Raw genomic sequence first — 27,480 nt, 5'->3', positions numbered from 1 at the left:
TCTTGGCTTTGTATATCAGCATGTAATGTTCTAGATGTGTCTTGATTCTTCAAAGATGAGATTTCTTTAATAGAAGAGAGATCAGTGGAAATTTTCCAATATTGAGTGGGATATATTAGCAGGAGGCAAAAAGAGTGAATATTTTCCAAGTAGGAGCAATTGTTACCTCTACTTTTACTTCATGTACAGAACTTACTTTGCCTACAAATGAGATACTGTGCGTGAGTGTTTTTCTGTTACTGATGAACCTAAATATTAATATTATGCATTATATTAATGTAATACATATTTTAGTAGGCTGACAGAACTTGCTATCAAACACATTTATGTATTCTAACATCAAGAAAATAATTACCTATCAATTTATATTCAAAGAAATGTTTTCATATGCTAAATTTCTTTGAAGTATGTGTTATCGTTAATTTCTCCATATGCTGAAGAATCTGAACCTCTTCAAATTATCAACCCCAAAAGTGATAACTGAGGGTACCAGTGATAGGAAATGTTTATCTGAAGGATAAAGAATAAATGCCAAAGAACTGTAGAGACAGAAAATCTGCTAGGAATCAAGGTTCTATTAAATGACGGAAAATAATTTATGTAGTCTATATGCATAATGATGTCATTGTTCTTCAGATTTTGATGCTGGTTTTTCTACAAGACCTCACTGAGCAGATAAACGTGGCATTCCTCCATTTTCTGACAGAAGCCCTACCGCGATCATCGCGGCTGTCTCCTTCAGAGATAAGCCCTCCGCTGAAGCTGGATGCTGGGTCTGGTACTGCGTAGTCAGAAAGAGAATGAGCAGCTCTCATTCTGAACTGCGTTAGCATCCTCTGATGATGACTCAGTAAGCAATTCTAGACATCGAGGGGCCAGTGGAGACAGGACATACCACTTGCGCTGTAATTGACACCGGAGGACGTGTGCACTGGGGCCAGATGTCTGTATTTTGACTCCATGGGCTTCATGACACTAGCAGGATGTCCAAAGGCCTTAATATCCTGTGCAGCAAGGTCTGCACAATTCTTCTGACACCATAAGCAAGCTGTCCTCCTATAGCTCTGTACCATGTTTTATACCTTCTTCATTCATTTAGCTTTTAATATTTAAAAACAATCATTCAAATTAATTAATATAGACAACCAATTATGGTCAACTGTGGCTGGAGATACAGTAGTGCATGTAGTAGCTCACGTGCTTTGTCCTCAATGGTCTTACTAAGAGACAGTTATTGTTCTACATGTTTTTGTATATGATTTCATTTAATTAACACAAAAGCTGTAAGAAAAGTGCTATCATCTTTAGGATAAGTATTGTCATCCTTTGCCTACAGAGGAAGAGACCAAAGATTGGCATGTATAACTACCAGGTGGTCACCTTGATAAAAGGTCTTATTTTATGCCAGATATTATGGTGATTTGAAATGATTATGATCTGTCTGTCTGTCTGTCTGTCTGTCTGTCTGTCTGTCTGTCTATCCCTATCATAGCTGCTAGGAATTGAAGAGAGGGTCTCCTACATGCCAGACAAGCATTGTATCCCGGAGCAATTCTTTCAGCCTGGGAGTGTTATTATAAATGCTGTATAATTTTTGCAAAATATTTGGACCAAATTGTGACCATAACAGATTGGTCGATAAGTTAATTTTGATTTCAGGCTTAGGGAAAGTTTTTGTTTGTTTTTATCATAAATTGGTAAGACTTATTTTGTTGTTTTTGACTAGTGATCTCCCATTCTATGTCTTCACTCAAACAAGTTAGAAACAACAGCAAAGCTCCCCCCCTGTGCACACACGCGCACACACACATACACACACACAACCTGTGAAGACTGATAGGTTTCCCATTATTTTGTTATTTCTAATAAGAACATTATAACCTACACCTAAATAAAGCCATCATTCTGTGAAAGAAATGACAAACACTTTAACCTAAATAATGGAAATGCCCTTAGAAGAAAGCAATACTTATGGCTAAATAATTTCATTATTCCTATTTTTGTACTTTTCCCTGCTTGAGACTCACAATCAGCACGTAGGACCCATCAGTGCACACAATATCTTGAAACACGCCTCGAGCCTATTCAAAACCTTGGATTTTGAACCTCTTTCCTTCTTTCAGTGGTGTCTATAATGCAAGATACAGGAACAGTCACTGACCTAGGGTTGGCAAGATTCGAAACCCACGGTGCCAGGGTCGCAGCAAGCCCAGTTCAACCCTGAATTACTGAGACGAAGCACCACCTCTTAAGTTACTGAGAAGTAAGAGCCCTGTTAGTTTCAGAGTTTGCTAGGTTGAATGGGAATCAAGAAATCTCAGCATGAAGAGATAAAAAGATGAAGGCAAAGATGAAGGCAATGATTGCAAAACTTAATAACCTAAAATGAAAACAGTGACACGGTCAGTGATATCAGGAAAGAAGTTATGCATCTGTTGTGGTTTGTATCTAGCTGTCCCCTCAAAGCCTCATGCAGTCAGGGACTGGACTTTTAGAGTTTGTGATTAACTCGTGATCCACTGTGATTATGGGTGTGAGTAATGCCAGGATTATGGGTGCAAATGCCACTGGGATTATGGGTGTGAGTACTACACCCAGCCTGGGGTGGATAGCCTGAATGTAACTTAGGGGACAGACTTGCTCTCTGCAGCCACTGTTGCTGCTGCTGCTCCACTTTGCTGGCTGCTCTTTGCAGCCCTGAAAGGCTGCTCTCTGTCATGTGCTGCTCTGCCTTGGAGCCAGCTGAGTATGGACTGAAAACTCCAGGAACTGTGAGCTAAATAAACCTTTCCTTCCTTCATTTTGAGTGTCAGGTATTTGTCCCAGCAACGAGAGAAGAGTAGCTGAGACAGGGTCACTCCTGTCACTTCCAGTGTCTCCCAGGGTCACCTGTCAGTCTCTGGCTTGGTCACTGAAGCTCCACATCACATGTGTCTGACTCTTCTTGGACATGCCTTTGAAAGAAAGTCCATGGCTCACACCCCTCTGGGATTCAACAGAGATGAGCAGCATCTTAGCCTGATGTTTTGGGGGTACAAACCTATGACTGTTTCTTTCATATTTGATATGTATTAGCTGAAGTCTATGTCTAGCTAAGCATTACTAGTCTGGGAGCAAGCCACAGGCTGGAGTGTTGTGCTCTCTGTGCACGACTGCTCTTTATTAGATTGCTTGTCAACAGAAGGCAAAAGCACCGTGCACCACTGGAGCTGGGAGAGACCCCGAGGCAGTCCGTGTGGGGCCTCTGTGTGATGCCGAGAAGATGCAGGCTAGGGATGAGTGAGAAGAGTCAGTTTCGGGGTGCAAGGGGTCCGCTTTCAGGTTCTCTATTTTCTGATCCAGAAGTTAGATTTAATCCTTATACAAGTTTATACTGTATCTTTTTGCAAGGGACAATGATAATAGTTTTCTTAAATGAAAATACTGATCAAATGTTTGATAACTAATGGTTAATTACACTTATTACAAGTACAAATATTGATTTTATTTATAAAATAGGATCTCAATTATTATTAATAAGTGTGATTAATGATTATTTGCCTTATTCATTTTGTTATGGTTATCTGAATCCCAGGCACTATAGTACATGCTACCATTATAGAGTGGAGTTGATTATTTAAAAAATTAGCCAGAGTATGAATAAAAATAAAATTTATAGCTACGATAATGAAATACATAAAATGATGGGTGGAAGCACAGATGCAAAGATTTTGTAGTTCTTGTTTTATTGTGAGGCTCAGAAGAGTCGAGAAGTAGATGCAGAGATGAGGCCGCGGAGCTGAGCCAGGAGTGAGAAGGAGCTTCGTGGTGAGCTGGGGCCATCAGGGCACAGCACTGGGGCTTGCTCAGGGGGCATGGCTGCGGCTGTTAGCAAGGGTGGCTCCAGCGACAGGAATTACAACAACACCGAGCTCCCTTGTGCCTTTCTCTGCCAGACCGTCTATATCCTTCATGTCTTTAGTCCTTACAATAGCCCAATATTCAGACCACAGTACTGCCTACATCTTATAGGCAGAGAAACAGATTTTGAGAGATTAAGTACCTTGACCAGACACACACCGCTGTCACATGACGAGGCTCGGACACAATACGCAGTGCTAACTGGCTCTGCAAACTTATACTCCACTCCCTATACTTTAGGAACACCTCTGTGTAATTTAGATAATAGAAATAATAATTCAGACTTCAGTGACACAGAACGCATTCAAGTGGCTGTGGTATGGCAGACCCTGACCTTGTCCAACCACTGGCTAAGCATCCATCCAGGGCAGGATGTTGAAACTTACTGGACTTCAGTGTCTTTAGTGTTTTCACATGCAAGTGTAAAGCATGGTTGTGCAGAACACTTTGTCAGTACGTGTAAAATGCTGGGGTGTGGTGGGCGTGAGATGGAGTACTGGTACTTACAGGGATGTGTCCAGCCTCTTTGCCAGGCAGGCATGTAGATATGGCATCCCGCTTTCTCAACTCACACAGTAGCTTGAGACTCACTCATCTACAGCCTGCTTTCCTTGACAGTACAACTCATGACATCATTTGAACATTTATTTACATTTATTTACTTTTGTATTTAGGACAGGGTCTACAGGGTGTCACTGCATAGATAGACTCATAGTGATCCTCCTGTTGACAGCCTCCTAAGTGCTGAGATTACAGGCGCGCACCACCACGCCCAGTCTCAATCACCTCTCAGCACACCCCAAGAGCAGGGCCAGCACGGCAGGCCTGGGAATCGAACTCTCGGCCTCTGCACCTGCCTAAGCATGCACTTTAATTCGCTGAGCTATTTGGCAGGCTCTTGAATTTTTTTTTAAACAATCCATGAAACTATAGCTACTTACCTACTGCCCAACTGTCCCATGGCGCCTTCTCACTTGGCCCTGCCTTGGGAACTAACAGTCTGCTTTTACTTCTCTGAGGTAGTGCTTTAGATTCTACACATTAGTAAGACCATGCAATGCTTGTCTTTCTGCGCCAATTTTTTACCTAATATAAGGATCTTCAGTTCCATTTGTTGCATGGTTTCTTATATCTAAGTATTGTTGTTTATTTCTCATTTAGTGGCCTCGTTTTTTCTGTTTTTTGGCTGTTTATATAGTGCTACGATAAACACAGGAGGACAGATACCTCCTCAACACACTATTTTGTTTCCTTTGGATGGACAGCTAGTACTGCAGAGGAATTTCTAAATCAGGTGCTAAATCTGTTTGTAATTTGTCTATGGGATCTCCACACTGCTCTCCATGGTGACTGTGCTGATTTACACTCTCACTAGTAGTGTGCAAGGGTTTTCCCTTCTCTGTTCTCACTACATGCATCCTCACCAACACTCATTATCTTTTTTTATGATAGTCATTCTTACTATAAGGCAATATATTATCATGGTTGTTTTTTAAATTTCCTGGATGAGTACTGACTCTGAGCACTTTTCTTTTTACATATTCCTGTTTGCCATTTTTATCTTTTAGTCTTACTGTCAAGTTTCTAATCATGTCAGTGGCTTTGTTGTTGTTGCTTTTGAGGTTTCTTTAGTTCCTTATATGTTCTGGACATTGGCTCCTTATCAAAAGCATAGTTTCCAAATATTTTCCCCCATTCTGTAAGTTCCCCCGCCCCTGGCATTTCCTTAATTGTACAGAAGCATTTTAGTTTGAGGTAACTATCTCTTGCTGGTTTTTTTGCTTTGGTTTTGTTTTGTTTTTTTTCCCTGTTCTTTTGAAGTCTTGTATAAAAATCTTTATGCATTCCTATGTCCTGAAGGGCTTCTGCTTTCTGATAGTAGCTTGACATTTATTGCTATATGGTTACTTTTCAAACTATCACTTATAATGTAGTTAAGGTCTGATTTGTTTTTGGTTTATTTTCATATCAGAATTTTTGAGTAGACTAGTTCCTGAGCTTGCGTGTCCTGACTCGCCACCCAGTGCAGCCGTATTCCAGGAGAGTCCGTGTTTTATGCTTACCTATTTGCATATCTTGTATGCTTAAAAAATGTGTACTAGAGTCTGTTGCTGCTGCTATCTGTTAAGCATAAATATTTTTAAAGCTATTTCTATAAAGCAGAACTAAGCTTAAGGCCATCAGATTTTATCTTTAGCATGCAATAAAGATTTTCTTTAAAAGGGAAATATTTCATTTTAAAAGCTTGAATAAAATGTGTACATATAAAAAAAAAGATCACAAAATAACAAAAACTATTGCCCTTCATTTCAATTCTAAACATGGCTCCTCTGCACTTTTTTCCATTTGATTATGAACTAGATAAATTTTCATTGTATTTTAATCCTTTTTCCTTCATATTTCAGTGTTCATAGTTTTCTGTTGTAAATATCATGCCCTCCCATTTCAAATGTCCTCCTTTATTTGTACTGTTTTAAGTTTATATTTTAAGCACATTTCAGCACACTTTCAATGACAGTTTATGCAAGAAATTATGCAGTGAAAGTAACCTGTTATTGATAATTCCCTTTAGAGAATGTGGCCATTTCATAGAATTTTAAAGTTGTCAGTACATCAAAACAATTGGGCGATCCTTTCCTTTCCAAGTTTGGAAATTAATGCCCACGAATGTTGCAGGATCTGTCAAAATCTCATCCCATTTCCATCTCTCTATTGTTCCATGGGTAAGTTCTGTGGTCCCACTGTGTGCAAAGCACTGTGCTCAGTGCTATGAGGGGTAAATGTGTATAAGATACTTGTCTCCCTTGCGGAGATCACAGTTTGCAGAAAGACACACATGCAGTAAACGGTTAACCATAGGGTGAATGCTGATGAGGCAAGCTTTCTACAGGACCATCAGCAATTCTCAGAAGCTATCCTGGTGTTGAACTGCTTCTCTGCCGGAAACGATCATTTCACCTCACAGCTGTCATCACCCCTGAAAAACTGGACGTCAAGCTGGATTATTCTTTTGTTCCCTTGCCAGCGTCTGCTGCTTAGTCCTACATCTGCCTGTCTACTTTCTTTTCTAAAATTATTTATGCATTTATTTATTTACTTAATTTGGAATAGGGTCTCGCTATGCAGCTCAGACTTGTAGTGATCCTCCTGTCTCAGCCTCCCCCACACTGGGATTACAGTCACGTGCTACCATGCCTGGTTTCAGTGGCTGGCTCTGCGCTAGGCTGGTGTGACATGTGGTACGGAGGTATCAAACCCAGGCCCTTGAGCTTGCCAGGCAGGTGCTTAGATCACTGAGCTATCTCTCCAGTCCTACCTGCCTACTTTGTCATAGAACTCCTTCAGTATGTTTTTTTAAAAAAATTAATTTTACTGAGAAACAAGTAGTAATGAGATAGTTTCAAAACTGATGAATGGGACAGTTTCAATAATTAATACATTGCATATTATTGTCTTCATAACGGTTATTCATAGTGCAAGATGCAGACAGGATAACCTGTCCAAACACTATTAGGACAAATCTTTCTTCTCACTGAATTAAGAGAAAGTAGCTGTATATCTATCCTATTTTGTATATACAGATACAAAATGGTCCTTCATTTGTATCCCCTTTTTGTTTAGTTTTGTCAGAGAAGGGTATTCCATTGTCATTTAAATATTTGCCCAAATGCATGGGCACATCGCAGGGAGTGTGAGGGTGCCCGAGTGTGCCCAGTCCCGTGGGATCAGCGATGGCCACTCACGGCACGGCTCCTGGCCCGGTCACAGAGGGCCAGGCCTGGGCCACACTGCATTAGTACTGGTCACGTGCAATAACAATTGCAATAAAACTTCATTGAATAAAGACCACACTTAGAGCTTTTCTTTTCAATAAAATCTTTCTTTCCTAGATTTATTTTTAGGTTTTGGTTTTCTGTTGAGGAACGCGAATGATTTCTCTGTGCAGCGCTGATCCAGGCCGCGTCTTTTCAGCCTTTTAGCGTACACTCGGCCAGCCCTCCTCCACTAGCTGGGTTTTCTGGAGTATGGTGGCTGCTGCCGAGGGTTCCTTCACGGAGCGTCCTCTCCGCGGGGCACCGGGGGTGGGCAGCGCCGCACTGCTAATGCGGCTGTGTTTCAATATCCTGCCCTTTCCAGCGCTCATCTCAGGACATAGAATTCACCTTTAGTCCTCGCTTGCTCCTGGCTTGATGATTTGTTAAGCCTTTGAAACAGAAGCAACGAGAGCTTTTAAACAGGATGGGGCCATTTCTCCTTGCTTTATTTATTTTTATGCTAGGCAAAAGGAATAAAGAGGCATAAAATGGCTCAAGTGAGGCCAAATAAATCCAGAAAGATAGAGCCATGACGCAATAAAAGCTGGAGATGAAAGAGAAGGGTTTGGGTTGGGGGCGGGCATGGGAAGGGAGACAGAGGAAGATCGCAGGAGGGTCATGAAGCTTCCCCTAGTGTTAGGGGCCTTCGTTATCACCTAAGCAGCAACATGTCTTTGACTCAAAGAGACATTTTAGCTAAGGTTAAGCTCTGGGCAGAAATTAGAAAACCATCTCTACAGTTCTCATTGAAGCTTTCTTTGCACGCTGTCACCTCCATCATCCTTTATGAGAGTCCTGTGTGCTATGCTACCAGCTCTAAGGAGGCTGACACGTTTTGGCTACTGGGATGAACACAGAAGCTAGCAAGTCCTCACAAACGTGTGTGTGTGTGTGTGTGTGTGTGCGCGCGCGCGCACGTGCCCGCGCAGGTAGATACAGAGTGTGGCCTCTCAGTTCTATTCCTGGCCTTTTTAATGACCTCTGCCTGCATGAAGTGGAAGCAACACGACTATGAGCTAAGGAAGCAGGAATCTGGAGGATAAGAGTGAAGGCTCTTAAGGTAAAACTGGAAGTCATCTCTTGACCTGCTGTGCATCTCCACCATGCCCTCAGCCAGCATGAATTAGCTCTTCATAATTCCCCACTGCTGGTTTAGGGAACCTTGGCAGAAGTGAACTGGCCATCCGGGCAGCTCTCACCTGCCTGTGTGACCAGCGTCGCCCTAATATCCAGGATTCAAGGTGTGCGCAGGCAAGCGCCCTAACCGCAGCACGCATTAGTGATGGGGACAGGGCGGGGCCAGCTCCTGCGCTTACACCTGCCTCCTTGCCCTTGATCAGGGTGTGCTCTGTAAGCCCCCTCCACTTGCAGGTCTGAACCTTGCCTTCCTGATTTTCAAGGTCTCCTAAGAGCCCTTTTCAGTTTATTAATTTAAAAGCAGCAATTTTCCTAGAGGTGAACCACATAATGATTTTTTCCAATATCTTTTATATGAGACAGCACTGAAAAAGTATGATTAGATTCAATCCAGTTGTCTCCCACAAAAGTAGTATGTAGAAAATATCAATCAAGGTGACTCTCTATGTGCTTAAAGATTTAGGTTGAGGAGATAGCAGAACTGTTCTGGTCAAAGAATGCAGAGGTATTCCACAAACTATGAAGAGCCAAGACCAGCTTCCAGTTCTTACTTAAAACAATTTGTTCTTGGAATACTGTCAGCTAAAACTGTGGTCAACTTTTGCAAATTGTATGAATTTGCACTGCATATTTTATTTAGTGTTTAGCAAAACTCCAATATGGCTCTGCATAACTTACACAATACAAAAAGAAAATGACTTCAGAAACTCCCACGGAAGTTTATAAATTGGGCATCTAATGCTTTTAAGCTAATTGCATGCTTAACAGAGAGTTGACTTGTGAAGAATGAAGATGGGCTCTTCAGGGAGATAACGCCCTGCCTACTGTCGCGTCGCGTGCAAGCAAGCCCTGGATCCAAAATATTGCAGGAGCTTGAAGAGGAAAGTAATGTGAGCTTTAATCACCATCCTACTTGGTCTTAAGTACAATGCCCGTGAATCATGTGCAGTATCATAGCATTTTTGAAAACTACTCTTGAATTTTCAAGCTGTTGTTTTCAGGAAATTTAGGAAGTAAATTGTTAAATGATAACGTGTAATTTGATACCATTGCTTATGTCATTTTTTTCTCCCTTGCAGGCTGGAAAAAAAGAAAGGACTAGCACCCTGAATATTGCCATAGACAACATGTGCAAGAAAATGCGAGACCTTCGCAGACAGGTGAGGAGAGAAACACAGAGACTGAAATAAGCATGCAAAAAAACTTCTATTCACTGCCAAGACATGAATTTCTTGTTTCTGTTCTTTCCAAGTTAATTTAGAACAAGAACCAACATTTATGTACCTCTGATGCTGTTGTAGTCAATGTACAATAGGAAAAGAGGACGGGGTGGATGTCCTGCAAGATTTCATTCAGATCCTGGCTTTGTCCTTACCACTTGGGCTGTCTTGGGCATTGATCTCACCTCTCTGAGCTTCTCTGAACCTGTGAAATGAAATTAATAATGTGCAAGAGGGCTCTGAGGAGTAAATGAAGTGCCTGAGAGTAAGGCTTTAGGGTATGTTGGTAAATTGATTCTTATCACATTAAAAACTGAGCTTCTCCTCCAAATACTTATAGAAAAGAGCTACTCATGCAAACATTCCAATTCTCCCTTTTGATTATTTCCAGGATGCTTCAAAATTGAATTTCTATTGAAATAAATTCTGCTTTTTAACCTTGGATCATGACAAACATATGATTTAAAGAATTTCATTAAATAATTTAACAGTCTAATTTATGTCACCAGTTAAGTTTTTCCAGGAATGTAAGACTATGCTAATCTCCAAGGCCTTTTTTAAAAATCCCTTTTGACTATTCTCACATAAAACTTTAATATGGTTGTCATTAACTCACAAAAGAAGACCAAAATGTTTTCAAACAAAAGCTTTCAGTGCAATATATTACTGCAGTTCAATAGAAAGATTTAGTAAAATGGTTTAGCAATGTTTTAATTCAGAAGGAGATCTGGAAATGGAATACGTAAGAACACACAGACATTTAACGTTGCTGGGTAAGAACACAATTTTAGTGAAAGGCAAAAGATTTATACGATCTGAGGAGAAACCAGAGTATGGGAACACAATTTTGAAGTCTGTGAAAAATCTCAATTTCTCACCCTTATAGCCTTCGCGTGAATTATCTTTCTACTATCTGCCTTAGAATCTCGGAAAGCTGGCGGTGAAAGGAACTTAATTGCGCAGTTCCTTTGGTCCTGCGGCCTTGTTATGCAGATGGATCATCTGGCCCTGTGGTGAGGGGACAGAAGAAAGAGGAAGGCAGAGGTGGCTTCCTGGGCTCTGAGCCTAGGATGCGACTCTGGTACTCTTACTCTCTGCGTTCTTTACCCTTCTGCTGTGGGATTTCTAATCTTCATCTTCAGGATTTCAATCCCATCTGCTCCTCCTAGAACTTGGAAGAATTGTCCCTCGGAACTATCAACAATTATGCCTTTTATTCTCATGTTTTCTATCTATATTGCTTTCAACAAAGTTATGCAAAGAAGCTAATCTACATTCATCCCTCCACAGCTTCTGGAGTCATTATTTTTCTTAAAAAATCAAGAAAAAGCAATTACATGTGTGTTGAATTACTAGATTTAGCAAATAAAAGCACAATATGCCAAGTCAAATTTGAATTTCAGATTAGCAACAAACATGTTTTAATATAATTATGTTCCAAATATTGCATGGGGCATACTTACTTTAAAAATATAAGTCGTTTCTCTGAAATTAAAATGTAACCAGGTGTCCTGTATTTATTTTATACTCACACTTTTTTTCCCACCTCGCTGCCGTCAGTGCCATAGAAATATCACTGAGGATTACAAATCCTTACTTCATCAGCGTTATTTCTTCATCAGTTTCTAGAGCTTTCCTGAGATTTGGAAGTTTGAAAATTCTCCATGGCTCCTGTCAAGGGTCAGCATCTCCTCTGCTTCAGTTTTACATTAATGTCTAACAAAATGCCAGAAACAACAGCACCCATGGGTGCATCTTCCGCTTTCAGGGATTGGCTTGGGGTCACAGGACCTTTTCTATTCTCTTTTTTACCTGCGATTTCCCATTTAGTAGTAGTCTAACCAGGTAAATTAGGTAGAGATTAGTTTGCAGTCAGAGAAGGACTGGGCTTAAGGGTATCAAGTCACAAATAAAGACACCACAATTGCAGCTGGAGGCACATCTGAAAAAGACAAGGCCTCAAGACAGAGTCATGGCCAGACATGCATGCTGCCCTGAGGGGGAGGGGAAGCCTGAGCTTATACCATCCTTGCTGCCATCCCCTGCAGTAAGTCCAGGCAGGCATCCGCCACCCAGGTGAGTGGTTGGGACACCTATACCACTTCCTTCAAAACTGTTCCTGTTTTAATGGTCATACCTAACACAAGGCTGGTACTGCTAGACCTTGGCCTTTGTTATGTGACCTGCTTCCTTCCTGGATCAATATTGGCTAACAGAGGTACTTGCAATCCTATAAATTCATTTTTGTTTCACCCATATTATACTGAGATTGTGACTTTGCTGTTTAAATTGCTTTTGAGGAAGGGCTGGATTGCAACCCATTGGGGACCCTTCCCGTCTCTCAGGAGCTTTTCCTGTTCCCTAATATACCTTTGCCACTCTTAACCTCTTTGGTCCTTTGCAATTCATTCATTTCTGGGAAAACGAATGCAGCAAATCTAACACTATCGGGTTGAAAGTTACATTTCGCTTATTGTAGCAGTGACTGAGGCTGGCTCAGGCTGGGGGTTGGGGCCTTGGTGCTGCCCCCCATGCCCTCTTCAGGTAACCTACAATCTTCAGAAGCTTCTCCATGTGTCTTTTCCAGTGAGAAAGGCAGGCTTCATTCTGTGCTGGCTTATGGTGCCAAGGAGTACGAAGCAGAAGTTGCCACACTTTCATAGTGCCTGACCTTAGAGTCTTATTTAGCTCCATACTCTACAGATCCTCATAATCACAAACCCTACCCTATATCAGTAGAAGAGAGTAGAAACTGTCTTGTAGTAGAAGTGAAATTTGCATGGACTAAAGGGAAGAGTCAGTAGAAGCCATCTTTGGAGCCAACTCTGGCTCCTTTCACCATCACCATTGTCCAGTTGAAATGCTTCTCCAGTACTGTCCCGCTCAGCGGGCACTTTAGGTCTGCATTAGCTGCTTGTTGATTTAGTGCCTCTGAGTCTTCTGTGTTTTGTGAATCATAAAATTCCATTATTGCATGCACGTCCTTCAGTGTTGGTGAGGCGAGTTTCTTTGATTCCTACCCTTTATTATCACTTGCCACAACCCTTTGACTTCCTTTTCCATGCAGTGTTGTACTTTTGATAGTAACAGAAATTAGTTAAAACAGCAATGAGAACTACCCTACTTTTTCTTATTCTTGCCAGGTTTATTTTACAGTTGTTTTAAGCATCATACATACATTTTTTTTTCACAAGTAGGATAAATCCTACCCTTATAATGTTTTTGGAAAATGTTCATCTCTTGCTGGTTTTGTTGCTTGTTTTCAGTAAAAAGTGATCAGAGTCGATTGCCTTCCATGCTTACCCGCACCTCCTTCCATAAACCTGGCTCCTTCATAAGGAACACAGAAACACTAGCTGTGGTTCAGAGACTGGACTTCCACTAAAAGGAATGACAGAGGAAATGGAATGAGAGGGATTACTGTGAAATATATGAGGAAAAACAAACTATCCATTTTGGAACCTTGAGAGAGCTTTTCTAGGTGGTGACACAGTGCTTCTGTGTCTCAGCCTTCTTGACTCTGACTTCCTTGGGTGTTTTACTCAGCAACAGAGAGGGAAGCCCTTGGCTTGGTGTTCAGGCTCTCAGAAACTCGGCCCCTGCCTATGCCCTGTTATTCTTAATGCTGTCTTTCCCTCTCGTGGCTGCACCAGTGCAGTCATCCATTCTCTGACTGAAATGCCTGCTTACCGTCCATCAGAAGCTGGCCCTGCTTCCGACCTGCCCATCTCAGCAAGCTCACCCAGCACTTTGGTGCACTTGGTACAGTACCTTCCACGCTCTTGCAGCATCTGCTCTCATTTTTATTCCCTAAGTTCAAGATAAGTATAGACACTGCCCCTTCCATGATCCTGTTTCTACTTTCACCAGCTGCAACTTGGTGTTTTCTTTCTGGAGCACTTGTAACGCACGTACCTCTGCTACGAGAGCCAGCCTTATTCTCCTTGTATTTCACAGCCTTTTTAAATCCTAAAGTTAGGGTCTAGTGAGTAGACCCTTAGCCTACTCACCCCTAATTTATTTGAAAACTTTATTAAAATTCTCATTAAAGGCAAGTTGCATAACAGGAGATATTTCATTGAAAATTAAGGTGATCAAATATATTCTATTTCTATTGTCCCATGATAGCAAATCATACAGTTGATTTCAATAATGTCAGATGATTTTTTTTAACGTATTAAGTTGTTATAGGGTCTCAGTAAGCAGCTCGGACTCATGGTGATCCTTCTGCTTTCAGCCTCCCCAGCACTGGGAGTATAAGTATGCATCACCACACCTGAACTTTGACCAGCTCAGTCCACCCGTGGGGCGGGGCTGGCACTATATGTGGTGTTGGTGATCTATCAGCGGGCTCTACGCTGGCCTAAGCTTGCTTCAGCAGGCATTTTAGTTGGCTGAGCAGTCTTACTGGCCCCAGGTTAAAATTTTTATTTGTGTATATTAAGAAAAAATATCCGTGTCATGTAAGTCAAACAAAACAAAATTCTGTAAAAACAAACAGAAATAACTCAATTGATTCTTTATCTCAGTGTCTGTGTTGATGAACTGTTACATCCATCTTTTCTCTGTGTCAGCAGTGCAATACTTAGCAAAAGGCTTAGGCTCTGGGAACTCTATGTCCTGGTCACCGTCGCCATCATCCAGTTGAAATGCTTCCCCAGTATCGTCCCCCTCAGCTGGCATGTTAGGTCTGCATTAGCTGCTTGTTGATTTAGTGCCCATGAGTCTTCTGAGTTTTGCAAATCATAAAATTCCATTACTGCACCCACATACTAGTTTTTCTAGTTCTCCAAGGATTATTCTTTCCTGAAACACTTTCCCTGCTTTTCATTCTCTTTCTCTTGCAATCTTACTTTTTCTATTCTCTTGTTTGATAACTGAGGTGGGGCTGTCAGATTGTTTTCACATAGGGCTTTCACTTTCAGGTTTCAATTGTAGAGAAATATATTATTTTATTTGAGGTCCCAAACCACTTATATCAGTGGGAAATAGAAAAATTGATGTTTCAAAACCTTTTATTAAACTGTAGAGAGAAAAGATGAAAAGCCCCTCAGTTTGGTTTTGTTCTGACATCTTTCATGTTGGACTCCAAAAAGATATTTATTGAAAATATATACCTCTAACTCCTATTGGTTTCCCAGTGACTTAAGACTTTAGCCCCATGGCTTCTATCTCTACATGGGTATGTTATATTCTTCATTAACTTTTTTATATTTCTAAATAAAAGCAGTGCAACATGTCCCTGGCCAGGATAATAATATAAAAGTAAATGACAGAACATGCATCAGGATTATATCTGTGCAGTGAAGTGAAAAAGTCCTGTATGAGCATATCAGAAATTGCAAAGAATGCCACTTAGCTAACACTGGTCCTTCTGCATCTTGTCCCTATGTACGCATCTAGTTCCCTCATGATAATAGTTTTTCACAGTTAGCATGGCATCAAGCATATTAGAATCCCAGGCAGTATTTTTTTCTAAGGAAAAGTATCATAATAGTATCAGCAAGGATTATTTTAAGCAAGATGTTGGAGTCTATTACCAGATGAATGATCAAACCTTAACATGAAACAAAGGTGCCTGTTCTACGTTGGATTTCCATCAAAGTAGAATATACAGCACCTTGCTGCAGGTAGTTTATTTGAGAGGTGGTTCTCATGAAGAACTCTAAACAAACATGAAAAATGAGATGGGGGAAAGAAAGGTTATGTTCTTGAGGTTGCTGTTCTAGCAGCAGGAAGTTGATGATTTCTGTCACCCCAGTTTATCTGACCAAATGATGAAGCTTAGAGCACCCAAAACATCTAAGGTGGCACATAATTGTAGCCGTAACTGTGAAGGTGAAGGATCAGGAGTCAGCAAGCCAGGGCTGGGGAGATGGCTCAGTAGAATAAGTGTTTGCCTGGCAAGCACAAGGGCCTGAGTTCAATCCCTGGTCCTGAAAAAAAAAAAAAAAGAAAGAAAGAAAAGAGTCAGCAAGTCAGGTGGAGATCAGTAATAGGACAGTGCTTTGGCCAGGTTAATAAGGCTGCAAGAAAGATAAATCTATTAGATAAATTAGAAAGATAAATCTATTCTCCATAGGAGAAGCAGCTCCCTGTCTGTTCTGTGCTTACTAAAGATTTCGTGTATTTGTAACTTGTGTCACTGATTTCTGGCTATTTTCTTCTCTCATGGAACAAAAATAACAAAAGTTCACAATGTGAGAGTGTAGTTATTTTCTGTATCTCTAGGTTCTCATTTTCTTCCCAAATCCATTTACTTTTTGAAATGCTTAAGACACTCTGTCTTTGTAGTTATGTTTGCAGATGTAAACTTATATCAATGTCTATTACATAAAGACCCATTTTTAAGGATGCACTTTGAGGTAGCTACTTTGGTCTTTCAGATAAGAGCTTACAGTCACTCCCCCTTCTTTCCTGCTCACCTGCCCCAACCCTTCCGCATAACTCCTTTCACTGTGTTCATCAATAAACTCTTAGTGTTTAAATCCAATTGACAGGTCATTCTTTAAAAATTTAAGCTTTCTTTAAAATTATTTGACCCTCACTATTTCTCTCTCTTCTCCCTCTCTCTTCTCTCTCCCTATCAGTCTCTTACTGCTCCTTTATGTGATCTTTAATAATTCTCACTTCTTTAGGAGGGTTAGGAGAGATCATGCATTTTTATCTTGACACTTCTGACAGTACTTCCTTATTTTTAGTAGAAGGGATAGCTACCAATGTTCAGAAATATCTGTTGACTTGAGTGAAATCAAATACACAGAAGATTGAACAGACCCATAATATGGACGCTGTAATTTTGTCTCGGGGAAGTACATGTGGAGAGTAATGCCACTCGGGTTCATTGGAAAGTTTGTCTTTTGGGTCCTGTTCTTTTGTTGTGTTTCTTGGCCACTGTCTCAGTCTTGATAATGGTCTTCTCCCGCAGGCAGGGCGGCCGCGTGGGGTGGCGCTTCCTATGCTCATTCGCGCAGGTTTCCTCTCTGCACTTCTCCTCTGGAGTCCCCCGTGAGCAGACTCTCCGCAGCCTATCGATAGGCTGGTGCGGTGCTCTGTTCCCATCCCAGTGACACGTTTCCCTAGCAGGGAGGAAAGGTCCTTGAAGGCAGCTCCTCTTCTGAGCGCGGACCTCTCCTTCTGCGCTGCATCTGAGGCACGCGTTCCCCACTGCCCAGCCACAGTCCCTCCACTGGCCTTGCCCGCCCTCACAAGGGACCGGGAAGTGCTCACCTGTTGGCTTGGCCCCGGCCTTCAGCTCACAGGCAGAAGCTTTCCTTGGGGTCTGCTTGGAGCCGTTGAGAAATTGTTGGGAGCAGAGGTTCCCTAGCTCCTTTGAGCAAGTGCCACTATCTTGGACAGACGTATTTTCTCCCAGAAATCTAGAATGATTGCATATTTATTATCCTGTAATTATCATAGAAAGACAGTTCTTTTTAAAAGTGCAGCTTCATCATCTATTTCCTTTACAAAGTATTCATCATCTTCAGAAAATACGTAATTGTGTTTTCTATTAGTTTTAAAATGCCTTAAAGTACAGTTGTCAAAGAAGTGAGATTTTGATTTCTCCATTCTGATACTTATTTACCTTTTTGTTATCATACCCAGGTTATGAAGCTAAATGAGAGGGCTGATATAAAAGTTTTGGGCCCATTCATAATAGTTAACACTGTCAATGAGATGTTCCAGCACTGTGATCTTGAAAGGCTCAATATTATAAAAGCAAAGAATTAATTTTCCAATAGAGTTTGAAGTGGAAGGAATTGAAGGGAGAGATGTGGGGGAGGGAAAAGGGAACTACGAAGAATTAAGATGTGTTACGCATGTGTGTTATGTGGTTTCCCACCATGAATGGGATTGTTATGTACTACAAACATGTAATATTAATTTTTTTTAAAAATGAAAAATAATAAAAAATAAAATAATAAAGTATCCACTAAGTAATTATCTAATTGTCATTTATAATCTTACATGTAATTCAATTTAAGAGAACAATTTGTAGCAGAATGTTATAGTCATTAAATAATTTAAAGTGTGAGGACAGGAACAATTAATGCAAACTGAGAAAATTGGACATCAAACTCATTTATTATTCTCCTTGCTCTATTAATTTGTTATCATCTGGTGCAATCGGTGATCTAACTTGGTTTAATTACCATGAAGCCTACAATTTAGCTAATCAAAATTTATCATCAGTTGCTCCAGTAAGGAAGAAAACATTTTATAATTTTGTAATTATGAAAATGCAAGATGTGCAATGTTAATTGTACACATGCATAAACATCCTAATACTATAATTTATTTAAGCAAAAAAGTGGAGTATTACCAGTTATAATCTAATTTATAGGCTAAGTACAATTTCAGAAAAAAATTAGTGACTTTTGAGAGTGAGGAAATTATTAGTGATATTTTTGCTGGATCCTTTGCTCCTTGGACTTTTGTAAGGGCCATTCCTACTCAATGTTGAATCTTAGGACCTCATGGATTGTTTTAAAATTCATAAACTGAATTTTGTAATCACTAAAATTGTAAGACTAGGAAACAACGTGAATCCTTTCTTTTAAGAAAAAATCCTGACTTACTTGTTTCTCCTTAGCTCCGCAAGGCCATTACTGATCACGTGTCGGACTCCTTCTTGGACACAACAGTCCCCCTTTTGGTTCTCATCGAAGCTGCTAAGAATGGCCGGGAAAAGGAAATAAAGGAATATGCTGCGATCTTTCATGAGCACAGCAGCAGGCTTGTAGAGGTAAGTGTGCCACACCCGGAGCCACTTCCCACTCCGGTGGGGAGGCCACCCTGCTCCATTTGCTGTGCAATCATACTCAAATCAAAACTTCTGACCACACATTACAAGTGCGGCAGAGCTGCACCTGGGTATAGGAAGGTGCACATGTCAAATGGTGCAAGCTGTCCCTGCAGGCTGCAATCAGAAGCCATGCATTGTTCCTGCTCTTGTTTACTTTTAGTGCACAACTTCTTAGAGCTACAGAAAAGAACTAGCTAAATACAGGTATTTGATTTACCCTCACAAATATTTCTTTCCATTCTAAGTTAAAAGCACAAACATTATTTCAGGGGTGTGTGTGTGTGTATGTGTGTGTGTGTGTGTGTGTGTGTGTGTGTGTGTGCTTAAATATTGTTCTTGACAATGAGACTCCTTCATGTTTTCAAAATGTATATAACTATATAACATGAAGATAGACAAGAGTACAGGCTATATAGAGATACAGATAGTGAATAATTAAGTATACATAGTGAATTAGGGAAGAGAGGATAAAACTATAATTTCTTATGCTTAGAAACTGGAGCCATGGCTGCTTAGGCAGATGCAGGGGCCGGGGGTTCAATCCCCAGCCTGCCCTGCTGGCCCTGCCCTCGGGGCACACTGAGATGACCATTGAGACTGCGTGTGGTGGTGCATGCCTGTAAGCCCAGCTCTTGCATGGCTATAAACAAGAGAATCACTATGAGTCTGATCTAGGTAGTGAGACCCTGTAGACCCTGTAGACCCTGTCCTAAATACAGAAAAAAAAGATAGAAACTGGAGCCATGGGAATGACCCATGCTTTTGGAAGATGGATAGTGTAATGCAGAAAGATCTGTGAAGTCCTGGAGGGTCCCAGGAGACCAATAACAGAACCCTTTGTATTTTGTGCGTCAATAACACACAGCTACAGTGCAAGTGGGAACTTGGATGGAAGACTTTCTAACACAAGTAATGTAACAGTAGGTATGAGAGCAAGGCCCAGCACCAAGGGCTATGCTCTCAGAGCCCATGCCATACTGGTAATCTTCTCGAATGCCACAACTTCTAACACCAGCCATGACCTCTTCACAGAAGTATGTTCTTGTGGTCTGTGAACTACTTGTACAATTTGAAAGTGAAAAATAATTACCACCTGAATCAGAAACACATTTTATACAACTTTTACCAAAACAGAGGACTTTTATTAAGTATTTAGTAGTTCTATTTATTACTTATTCAATAGTTTTATTTATTCCTTAATGTGCTTGTTCCTCAAATATTTATTTGCTATATTCGCAAGGGAATATTGAAAGCTCTGATCACTGGGAGAAGGTTGCAAAAGTCATCTAATTAGCGTGGTACCTGACACGTGTGGGTTTTGTCAGCAAAAGGTCCTCTCTTACGTGTCCTCACACCAAATTATGAAAAAAGTATTTTGTGAAATGCTTTTGAAGAAAATTTGGTTTCTGCTGATAAAGTTGCATCTTTCCCCAATTTCTTAGTTTTTCTCATCTATGTTATGCAATCTCGTTAAATAAAGGCATCTTGGTCAAATGATTTTTGGAAAAAAGTTATCTGATATGTCCTGCTGGTGAGTTTACATTTTTGAAAAATCTTAAAGAGATTATTAAAATTTAATGTAGGCCAATTTCCCCACTTCGGGTAAGCTAAGGAAATTGTGACATATTACTGAGGAACTGTCTTTAAAAACAGTTGGGAATGCTACTATTTTTAAAATTTAAGCAGTGATTTACTATGTGGACAAAACTCCAAGAATTTGTTTTAAATGTTTGAGGATTTTGAAAATCCTTTATTCCATGTGAATGTTGAATAGATATTGAATAGATTCACTATGCAATAATGAATATTGAAAGAATAAAAGCATTGGAATTACAAGGTATGAGAAAATGTGGAAAGGAGTATTTCATCTGTACATTCCCTTATCACAGCGTGGTGAGATTATGCTAGAATAGGTGTGCTGCCTAAGTTTGGGATTTGCTCTAGTATTACCTGGAAGCTTTGGTCCAAGTGGCTTTCAGTCATCGAGTTTGCACTGTGTAAGAGAGCGTCTAAGCCCGGAGGTGTAGTGCTGCTGGCCCGGGGCGAGCGTAGCTGCCTTCCTAGCGGCCAGCCCTTGCCGTCTCTCACAGACCTGCGCTAGGTCTGGGAAGGGTTCGCACGCGGTCATTCCCAGCCGCTGGGCTGCGGAGGCCAGACGTCTGCGCGCGGATTTACGTGACCTCAGTGTGTGCACAGCGCGGCCCAAGCTGCACGCATGGACGATCGTCTTGCAGACCTGTCCATGCAGCCTCGGCTTTGTATAGGTGGTAAGAAGGTTCTAGTTGCTGCAGCAAGTCAGGAGCAGGAAACAGAAGCAGTGGTTTCTTACTTTTTCCGCCCGGAAGTCGGAAAAGCTCACTTTTAGCATCCTGCGTTGGTCATAGCAGCGACAGGAGGGCAGCGCAGGTCAGGTTGGAGGCTGAGCGCCCTCCCGGCACTCCGGGCAGAGCGTCACTGGCCCCTTGATCGTTGCATTTCTCTGTGGATTCGCTTCATCCATAAGTGAAGTTCCAGCAAGACAATAGCTAAGGGTTCATATACACCAATAAATGACACAGAGCATTTCCCAATAAAGGTTCTCAGAGAAAACGTCATTTAGGTGTATATCTCCAAGAGCGCCAATTTATCACCCAGGAAATCCCTTGTGCGAAGGCAGATGCTTCATGAACAAGCACGCCACCTCTCATTCCCCAAACCCTGAGGCAGAGGCAGCAATGGGGCTGCCCTCCTCAGCGGGTCCTGCTTGCTCCCTCGCTTCCGCCGCCCTCTACCCTGCTTACCAGCTCCCGCGCGGGCCAGTGCACCCGGGTGCCTTATTCCAAACTGGCCAGGAAGAGAGTCCTGGGCTCTCAGCGACTTCAAGATAAAGCTGTAACTTGTCCGAGTCTTGTTGCTTCTCTTATGCTTGCCACCACTTGTTAAATTAAGACTCAAAAGAAGTGTGGGAAAGCGGGTGTTCATTTTTAAAGAATCCCCATCAGGTTTTTCAAGAACAACTCCAGGCTGGTAAGGAAGCTCCTTAAGTATCACAGTCAGAACTGGAAGAAGTCCTATGGGCTATAATTAGAAAATCAAGTGAATCTGACAATTTGAGGAAGAAATGGAAGTGATTAAAGGGTGGCTCAAAAGTCAGGCCGACGCACGTGCCCTGTCCGCGGGAGTCACCTCTGATGTGGCCGTTACTATGCAGATTGCTGTGACGTAAGCAGCTGTAGAATAAGGAGACAAGATGCTGGACAGCTCCCCACACTAGGTAACCTGGGGCTTTGCTGCTGGTTTAGTAGTGCTAACCTGAGAACTGTGCAAATATTTTCCTGCTTTGAGAGTTCCTCTATGTCTGACCCACGGAGCAAGGGTGGTAATGATGACGTTGAGTCAACAAGCTCACTGGAAGTCATCCTAACGGAGTGCTGGGCGTCGGCGAGATGTGGTCCCTGAGCTGTGCTTCTGAGCTGTGTTTCTGAGCGCTGTGTAATTCATCCTGGCGGGGACTTGGTGCACAGCAGCTCTGCCAGCTTCTAGTAATCATATCCATTAACCAGGAAGGTAAAAATATGAAATTTATCTTTAAAATGAAACAGTCATTCCAGAGAATATGGATTTTCAATTTTATTACATTTGGTCTCCTCTAACAGCAAAGACTATAGCTAGCATTGAATCAAGGCCCTCAGAAAGCAGGGACACATCCAGACACCAATTCAGTTTTCTTTCTCTCCAGAAGGCCGATTTTGAGTGTTTCAGGAATTGCCTCGAGCTGTCCCTGCAAGCCCAGGTGGCAGGCAGAGAGCCCTCTTATGCTCCGGGAGCTCACAACTGTCCTTTACAGGGACATATCCAGATGCCAGAGGCGCTGATTGTCCATAGCACACTATCCACTCTGCTCCAGACCTTGCCAGGAAGAAATGGGTGAAAATTTAATTGAAAACACTTGTCCATCTCAGCGATGCATTTTATGACTTTAATTTGGTGACTTAACTATTTTTCAGAAGAATGTCATTAAATTCAATAAATGCATTGTTTATTTTAATGCCTATTATGCAATATCTCTCCAAATTTAACTTTTAAAATCCCACTGTTGCTTTTGAATCATATTACAATTTGTTCTCAGGAAGTCAGTTCATGCCGAACACTATAATTGCTTACTGACTAAAACTGTAAAATCTCAGGTTTACTTCATGGGTTTTATCATATTAATTATCATTAAAAATGACAATGTTAGTGATCTAGGCCTGAAAATTTTCTGTGAGTTAGAGACTTTTCTCTATGTGAAAAGCCAGCTTCCTCTGTGCATTGACTTACTCATCAAAAATTCATCTATCTTGATGTACCTTATTTTAGTAAGCTTCATGGGAGCCTTTCATCAAAAAGGGAAAAGTGGGTGGACATTTAATTATAATACTTCCTACAACCTGCAGCGCTGATTGTTCCCACTCACAAAACGCTGAGCCGCATTTAGCAAAGCCCGGGTGCCAGGAGGGAAGGCGCCTGAGGAGGCGCGCTGGCGAGGAGGTGCGCTGGCGAGGAGGTGCGCTGGCAAGTGGGCACGCCGACTGCCCGCAGCTCTGCTCTCCAGCAGAGTGCTCCTTCAGCTTCACCCTTCAGGTGATCATCTTTTAGCAAAAAAGCACATGTTCAGCTATAAATAAGCAGAGCTGCTAGAGCCTTGTCACACTCTTCCTCCTTTTTCATGGAAAGGGAAAGACCATAATAGTAACCTGTATTTGCATTTGTACAGCGACCAGCAAGTGCTCTCAGGGAGCATCTGTCCAACTCTCTTCTTTCATCTTGGTCATGAAGACAACAGATGTGGCAAGGCTTTCAGTTATGCAGAACAAAGCACACAGGTGTGTCACCGCTTGGGTTATAAATTGCCCAGCATCTTAATCCTCTTGCAGTCTGAAGAGGGATGGGCAATTACAACTTTTCACCCTAAGAACAAAGTGAATTCCTTCCTTTGTTTGTGATATTTCTTTTTCTTTTTTTGTGTGTGTGATATTGGGGATTGAACTCAGGACCCTGCGCTTGCCCAGCAGGTACTTATTCTACTGAGCTATGTCCCCGGCCTGAGATATTTCCTTATAAATTCTCCACATCATATGTGAAATATAGGCAAAGTGCAGTAATTCAATTACAGTCAGTTGCAGACTTTCCACAATAATATTCAGTAGAATATTAGCCTCTTAGAATTCAAAGGAGGGAAAGAACATACGGTAGTTTTTGGATTCTAGCATGAAGTAAGCAGTTGTTAAGGTGAACCTTGAGGCCTGGGATGGTGCTATCTTGGAAATGAGAGAACTTGAGACTGAAATAACAGCATGAATAAACATTTCATGCACAATCCTGGGTTCTAGAAATACACTATTGATGAAATCTACTAAGTTGGCAGGAGTACGTGGTGATAACAAGGAAACTGATAAATAACCTTGAATATTTGGGTACAAGGTGAAGGAGTGAGACCTCCTCCTATAAAACTGGAGTTGGTGACGGACTTGGGAAGCCACAGCAGCTGCTTGCCAGGGAAGGGCTTATGACAGTGGCGTGCAGTACGGTGTGCATGCTGCAGTAGGTTGGGCTAGCTGGTGCCTGACGGAGAGCTCAAAAATGCTCTCCGTCACTGACCTCCGGGAAGCAGTACTATAGGAGGGTTTGTGCATGGACTACTTTGCATCTGTATATAAAAATTCTCTAAATTTCATGATTGATTCTCACAAACATTGACATTTAAAACAGAATTGAACTTAAAATCTAATCTATTATCACATCTCAAAGAGGGAGAATGACACGTTCTGATAATGAAACTGGAACAGAAAGGCAAGTGCCCAGGACTCAGGGACTCTCGATCAACAATGGCCATCAAAAATACTTATGTGTAAAATTTTAAATTTTTTAGCAGGTGCACTAAGAAAGGGACAGAAACAAATAGGTTAAGATAAGTTCAGTATTTCATTTAGTTCAACATGCCCAAAATATTATCATTTTAATTTTTAATCATATAGAATTCATTCATTAGGCTTCACCTTTTAAAGTTGTCTTAAAAACCTGAGATGTGTTTTATACTTACAGTTCATCTAGGTCTACTTTAGTCAGATTTTAAGCATGAACAAGTCACATGGTTGGTGGATTTATAGTGGATACTGCAGGTCTAAATATGTGAAGTTCAGAGCAGGGGTGTCTTCCCTCATCCCGTTAATAAATATGCCCTCAGTACACGCCATGTGCTGTGTACTGTGCTAAGCTCTGGTCATGCAGCAACCGGGACTTTCTTCTGGTTTCCCTACTTAACATGTCATAATAAATGGTGAATGGCTGATGAACAAAGTAACATGTCCGTTAACCCTAATGAGTCTTATGAGGTGGTGAACGTTAAGGGTTTTTGGGCCATACATGAAGGATAGAAAAAGACTCAGGCTTGAATGTTGGCTGTATTTTCTCACAAAAGTTACACGATTTCTCTTGTATCTGGCCTGCAAAGGAGATAATCCTTCTAACATGAAAATAGCAGTAAGGTGTGGTGGGACAATCCATTAAAGTGCCACATGCTACATCATGGAGGCACTGTCATTTGTGAACTTTCATCTTCACCTTCTCTTCCAATTTTTTCAAAACTCTTATCTGGGAAGAGTTGACCTGAATCTCCAATAAGCATTCAACGTCTAGAAACAGATAAAGGCTTTTACCCAAGATATCAGTAGGCCCAAAGCTAACATGGTCAAAATTACATGCTAAAATTATGCACCCAAGTTCTCTCATATAATTAACTGGTGTGTGAAACTTCACTCAAACTGGAAAATTCCCAGTATTACTCCTCATGGTGGTATTTGGAAAAGAGATAACCAGCAAACACACTCATGATTAAGTCATGAATAAACCAAGAACTTAAAGCCAAATTTTGTTTTAATCAACACCCTTATCATGTAAATTGGGTTTGATCTACTCCTCTTAACTGGTTCATTATTCCACTCAATTAAAAATGTATATGTAGTGTATCTCTACAATGTGCTCTGCTCTGCTGAGCTCATAAATAGAGAACCCTACTGCTTAAAACTGGGTTCCGTTTTTGTCTTCTGTGTTTTAATGAGTTCTCTCCCGCTTCAGTGATTAGAAAAATCACTAAACTTTGGAATTATCTTTAAATGGAAGATGTGGCATTAAAATAATCTTAATTCCTGCTATTCAAGTTTTTAGAAACTAGAAACACTCATAATATTTGTAATAAGTATAGAGTAGGGATCATCTGGGTTCTGTCAATAAGAAATATTAAGGGAATAATAGTAATACAATAAATCTGAAAGTAGAAATTAAGTTGAATTTTAAAATTTTTTGTGGAGAAGAGAAACCTTTCTGAATGCTTCTGCACAAGAGACCAGCTATTAGGCACATAAACAGGCAAAAGCTCCAAGAATTATTGCCTTTTTTGTTCTTGTTCTACCTCTCATAACTAAAGAAGCAGAATGGGAGAAGCGCAGATTTATGCCTGAGAACTCTGCTAGCATGCTGTCATTCTTGCTAACTCCTAGATAATGGCTTAGCTTGGTGATTAGCTCAGGGTGGAAGAACCAAGTGAATCAGGCATCCTTTAATGAGAAAGCACAGCTAACCCATTTGTAAGTGGATTGTTTGGAACTAGAAATGTATTTTGCCTTTTAACCAGTATTATGTACTCTGTGTAGCTCTTCTCTTAGTCCACAGAGGTCTATTAAGTTCTTAATAGAGGTAAGAACTGCGGAACATTCTTTTGAGGATTCTTCCTAATGTTAACATACTCTTAAAAATGACCACCCCATCACTCAGCCCATTTCTACATTGTATGCAGTGGACACCTAAGATAGGAACAAAAAACCAAAATGCCTAATGTAGTGTCTAAGGAGGTCATCAGGAAGGAAGCACTCAGTTCAGCCGTGTTTGTGATGAGGTAAGGAACACAAGCGTCTTGGAAGGGTCAGCCTCAACTCGGCCCAGGCAGCGATAGCAGAGCATGAGTGTGGGCTTAGTGTTGTCAGATGTCCAATTTCTTAAATCAACCCAGAAATATAGATTTTTAATGTAAAAGCCTATTGATTTTTAAGTGCAGACTGCCGAATCAATTCAGAGCAAAATTAAAGCAAAAGCACAACCCATCGCTGGTGCCAATATATAATGCCAAAGATCACTGGTTTTGCAATTCTTTCTCTAAAACCAAGAAAGACAGGAGACAGCAAGATGAATTTTTGTCAGAGGTGTGCTAGGATCCAGAGGGTGTGAGGATCATATACTGCAGCGATGTGGCCTAATGCAGGAGGGCAGCTTTGGAGAAATGTATTCTTCCTACTTGTTTTTTCTTTAACAATTCACTTTGAATTAGAAAGTGAGTTTGAGAGGATTGAGAACAGAGATGATCAGATAGATATTTCCCTTCATTTCCTCTGCTGTTTGTGAGCAATACTAATGTGGGGGTGAGGAGAAAAGTAAGGGACCCTTGCTAGGGGGACCATGCATAAGTATGTTAGGCCTAGTGAAAGCCATCGTTGTGTTCCTATCCAGAAAACTCCCTCCATGAGGAAATGCATGAGGCAGGGCATTTTCTACAGGATGGGAGTATTGGATTTGAAGTTTTTAAAGAAAT

General features: G+C 41.1%; 1 protein-coding gene across 1 annotated transcript in view; it reads left to right on the top strand.

Moving 5' to 3' along the window:
* Ctnna3 (catenin alpha 3) overlaps positions 1-27,480 on the top strand; it is a 1,779,311-nt gene that overhangs the window by 965,392 nt on the left and 786,439 nt on the right. The window contains exons 8-9 of the mRNA XM_012514925.2: positions 9,932-10,012; positions 18,666-18,818. Coding sequence (XP_012370379.1) covers positions 9,932-10,012; positions 18,666-18,818 — 234 coding nt within the window. The remainder of the gene's footprint in view (positions 1-9,931; positions 10,013-18,665; positions 18,819-27,480) is intronic.

This window comes from Octodon degus, unplaced genomic scaffold (assembly GCF_000260255.1).
Source record: "Octodon degus isolate 3935 unplaced genomic scaffold, OctDeg1.0 scaffold00046, whole genome shotgun sequence".
NCBI lineage: Eukaryota > Metazoa > Chordata > Mammalia > Rodentia > Octodontidae > Octodon > Octodon degus.
This window is presented reverse-complemented; position numbering and strand designations above follow the sequence as displayed.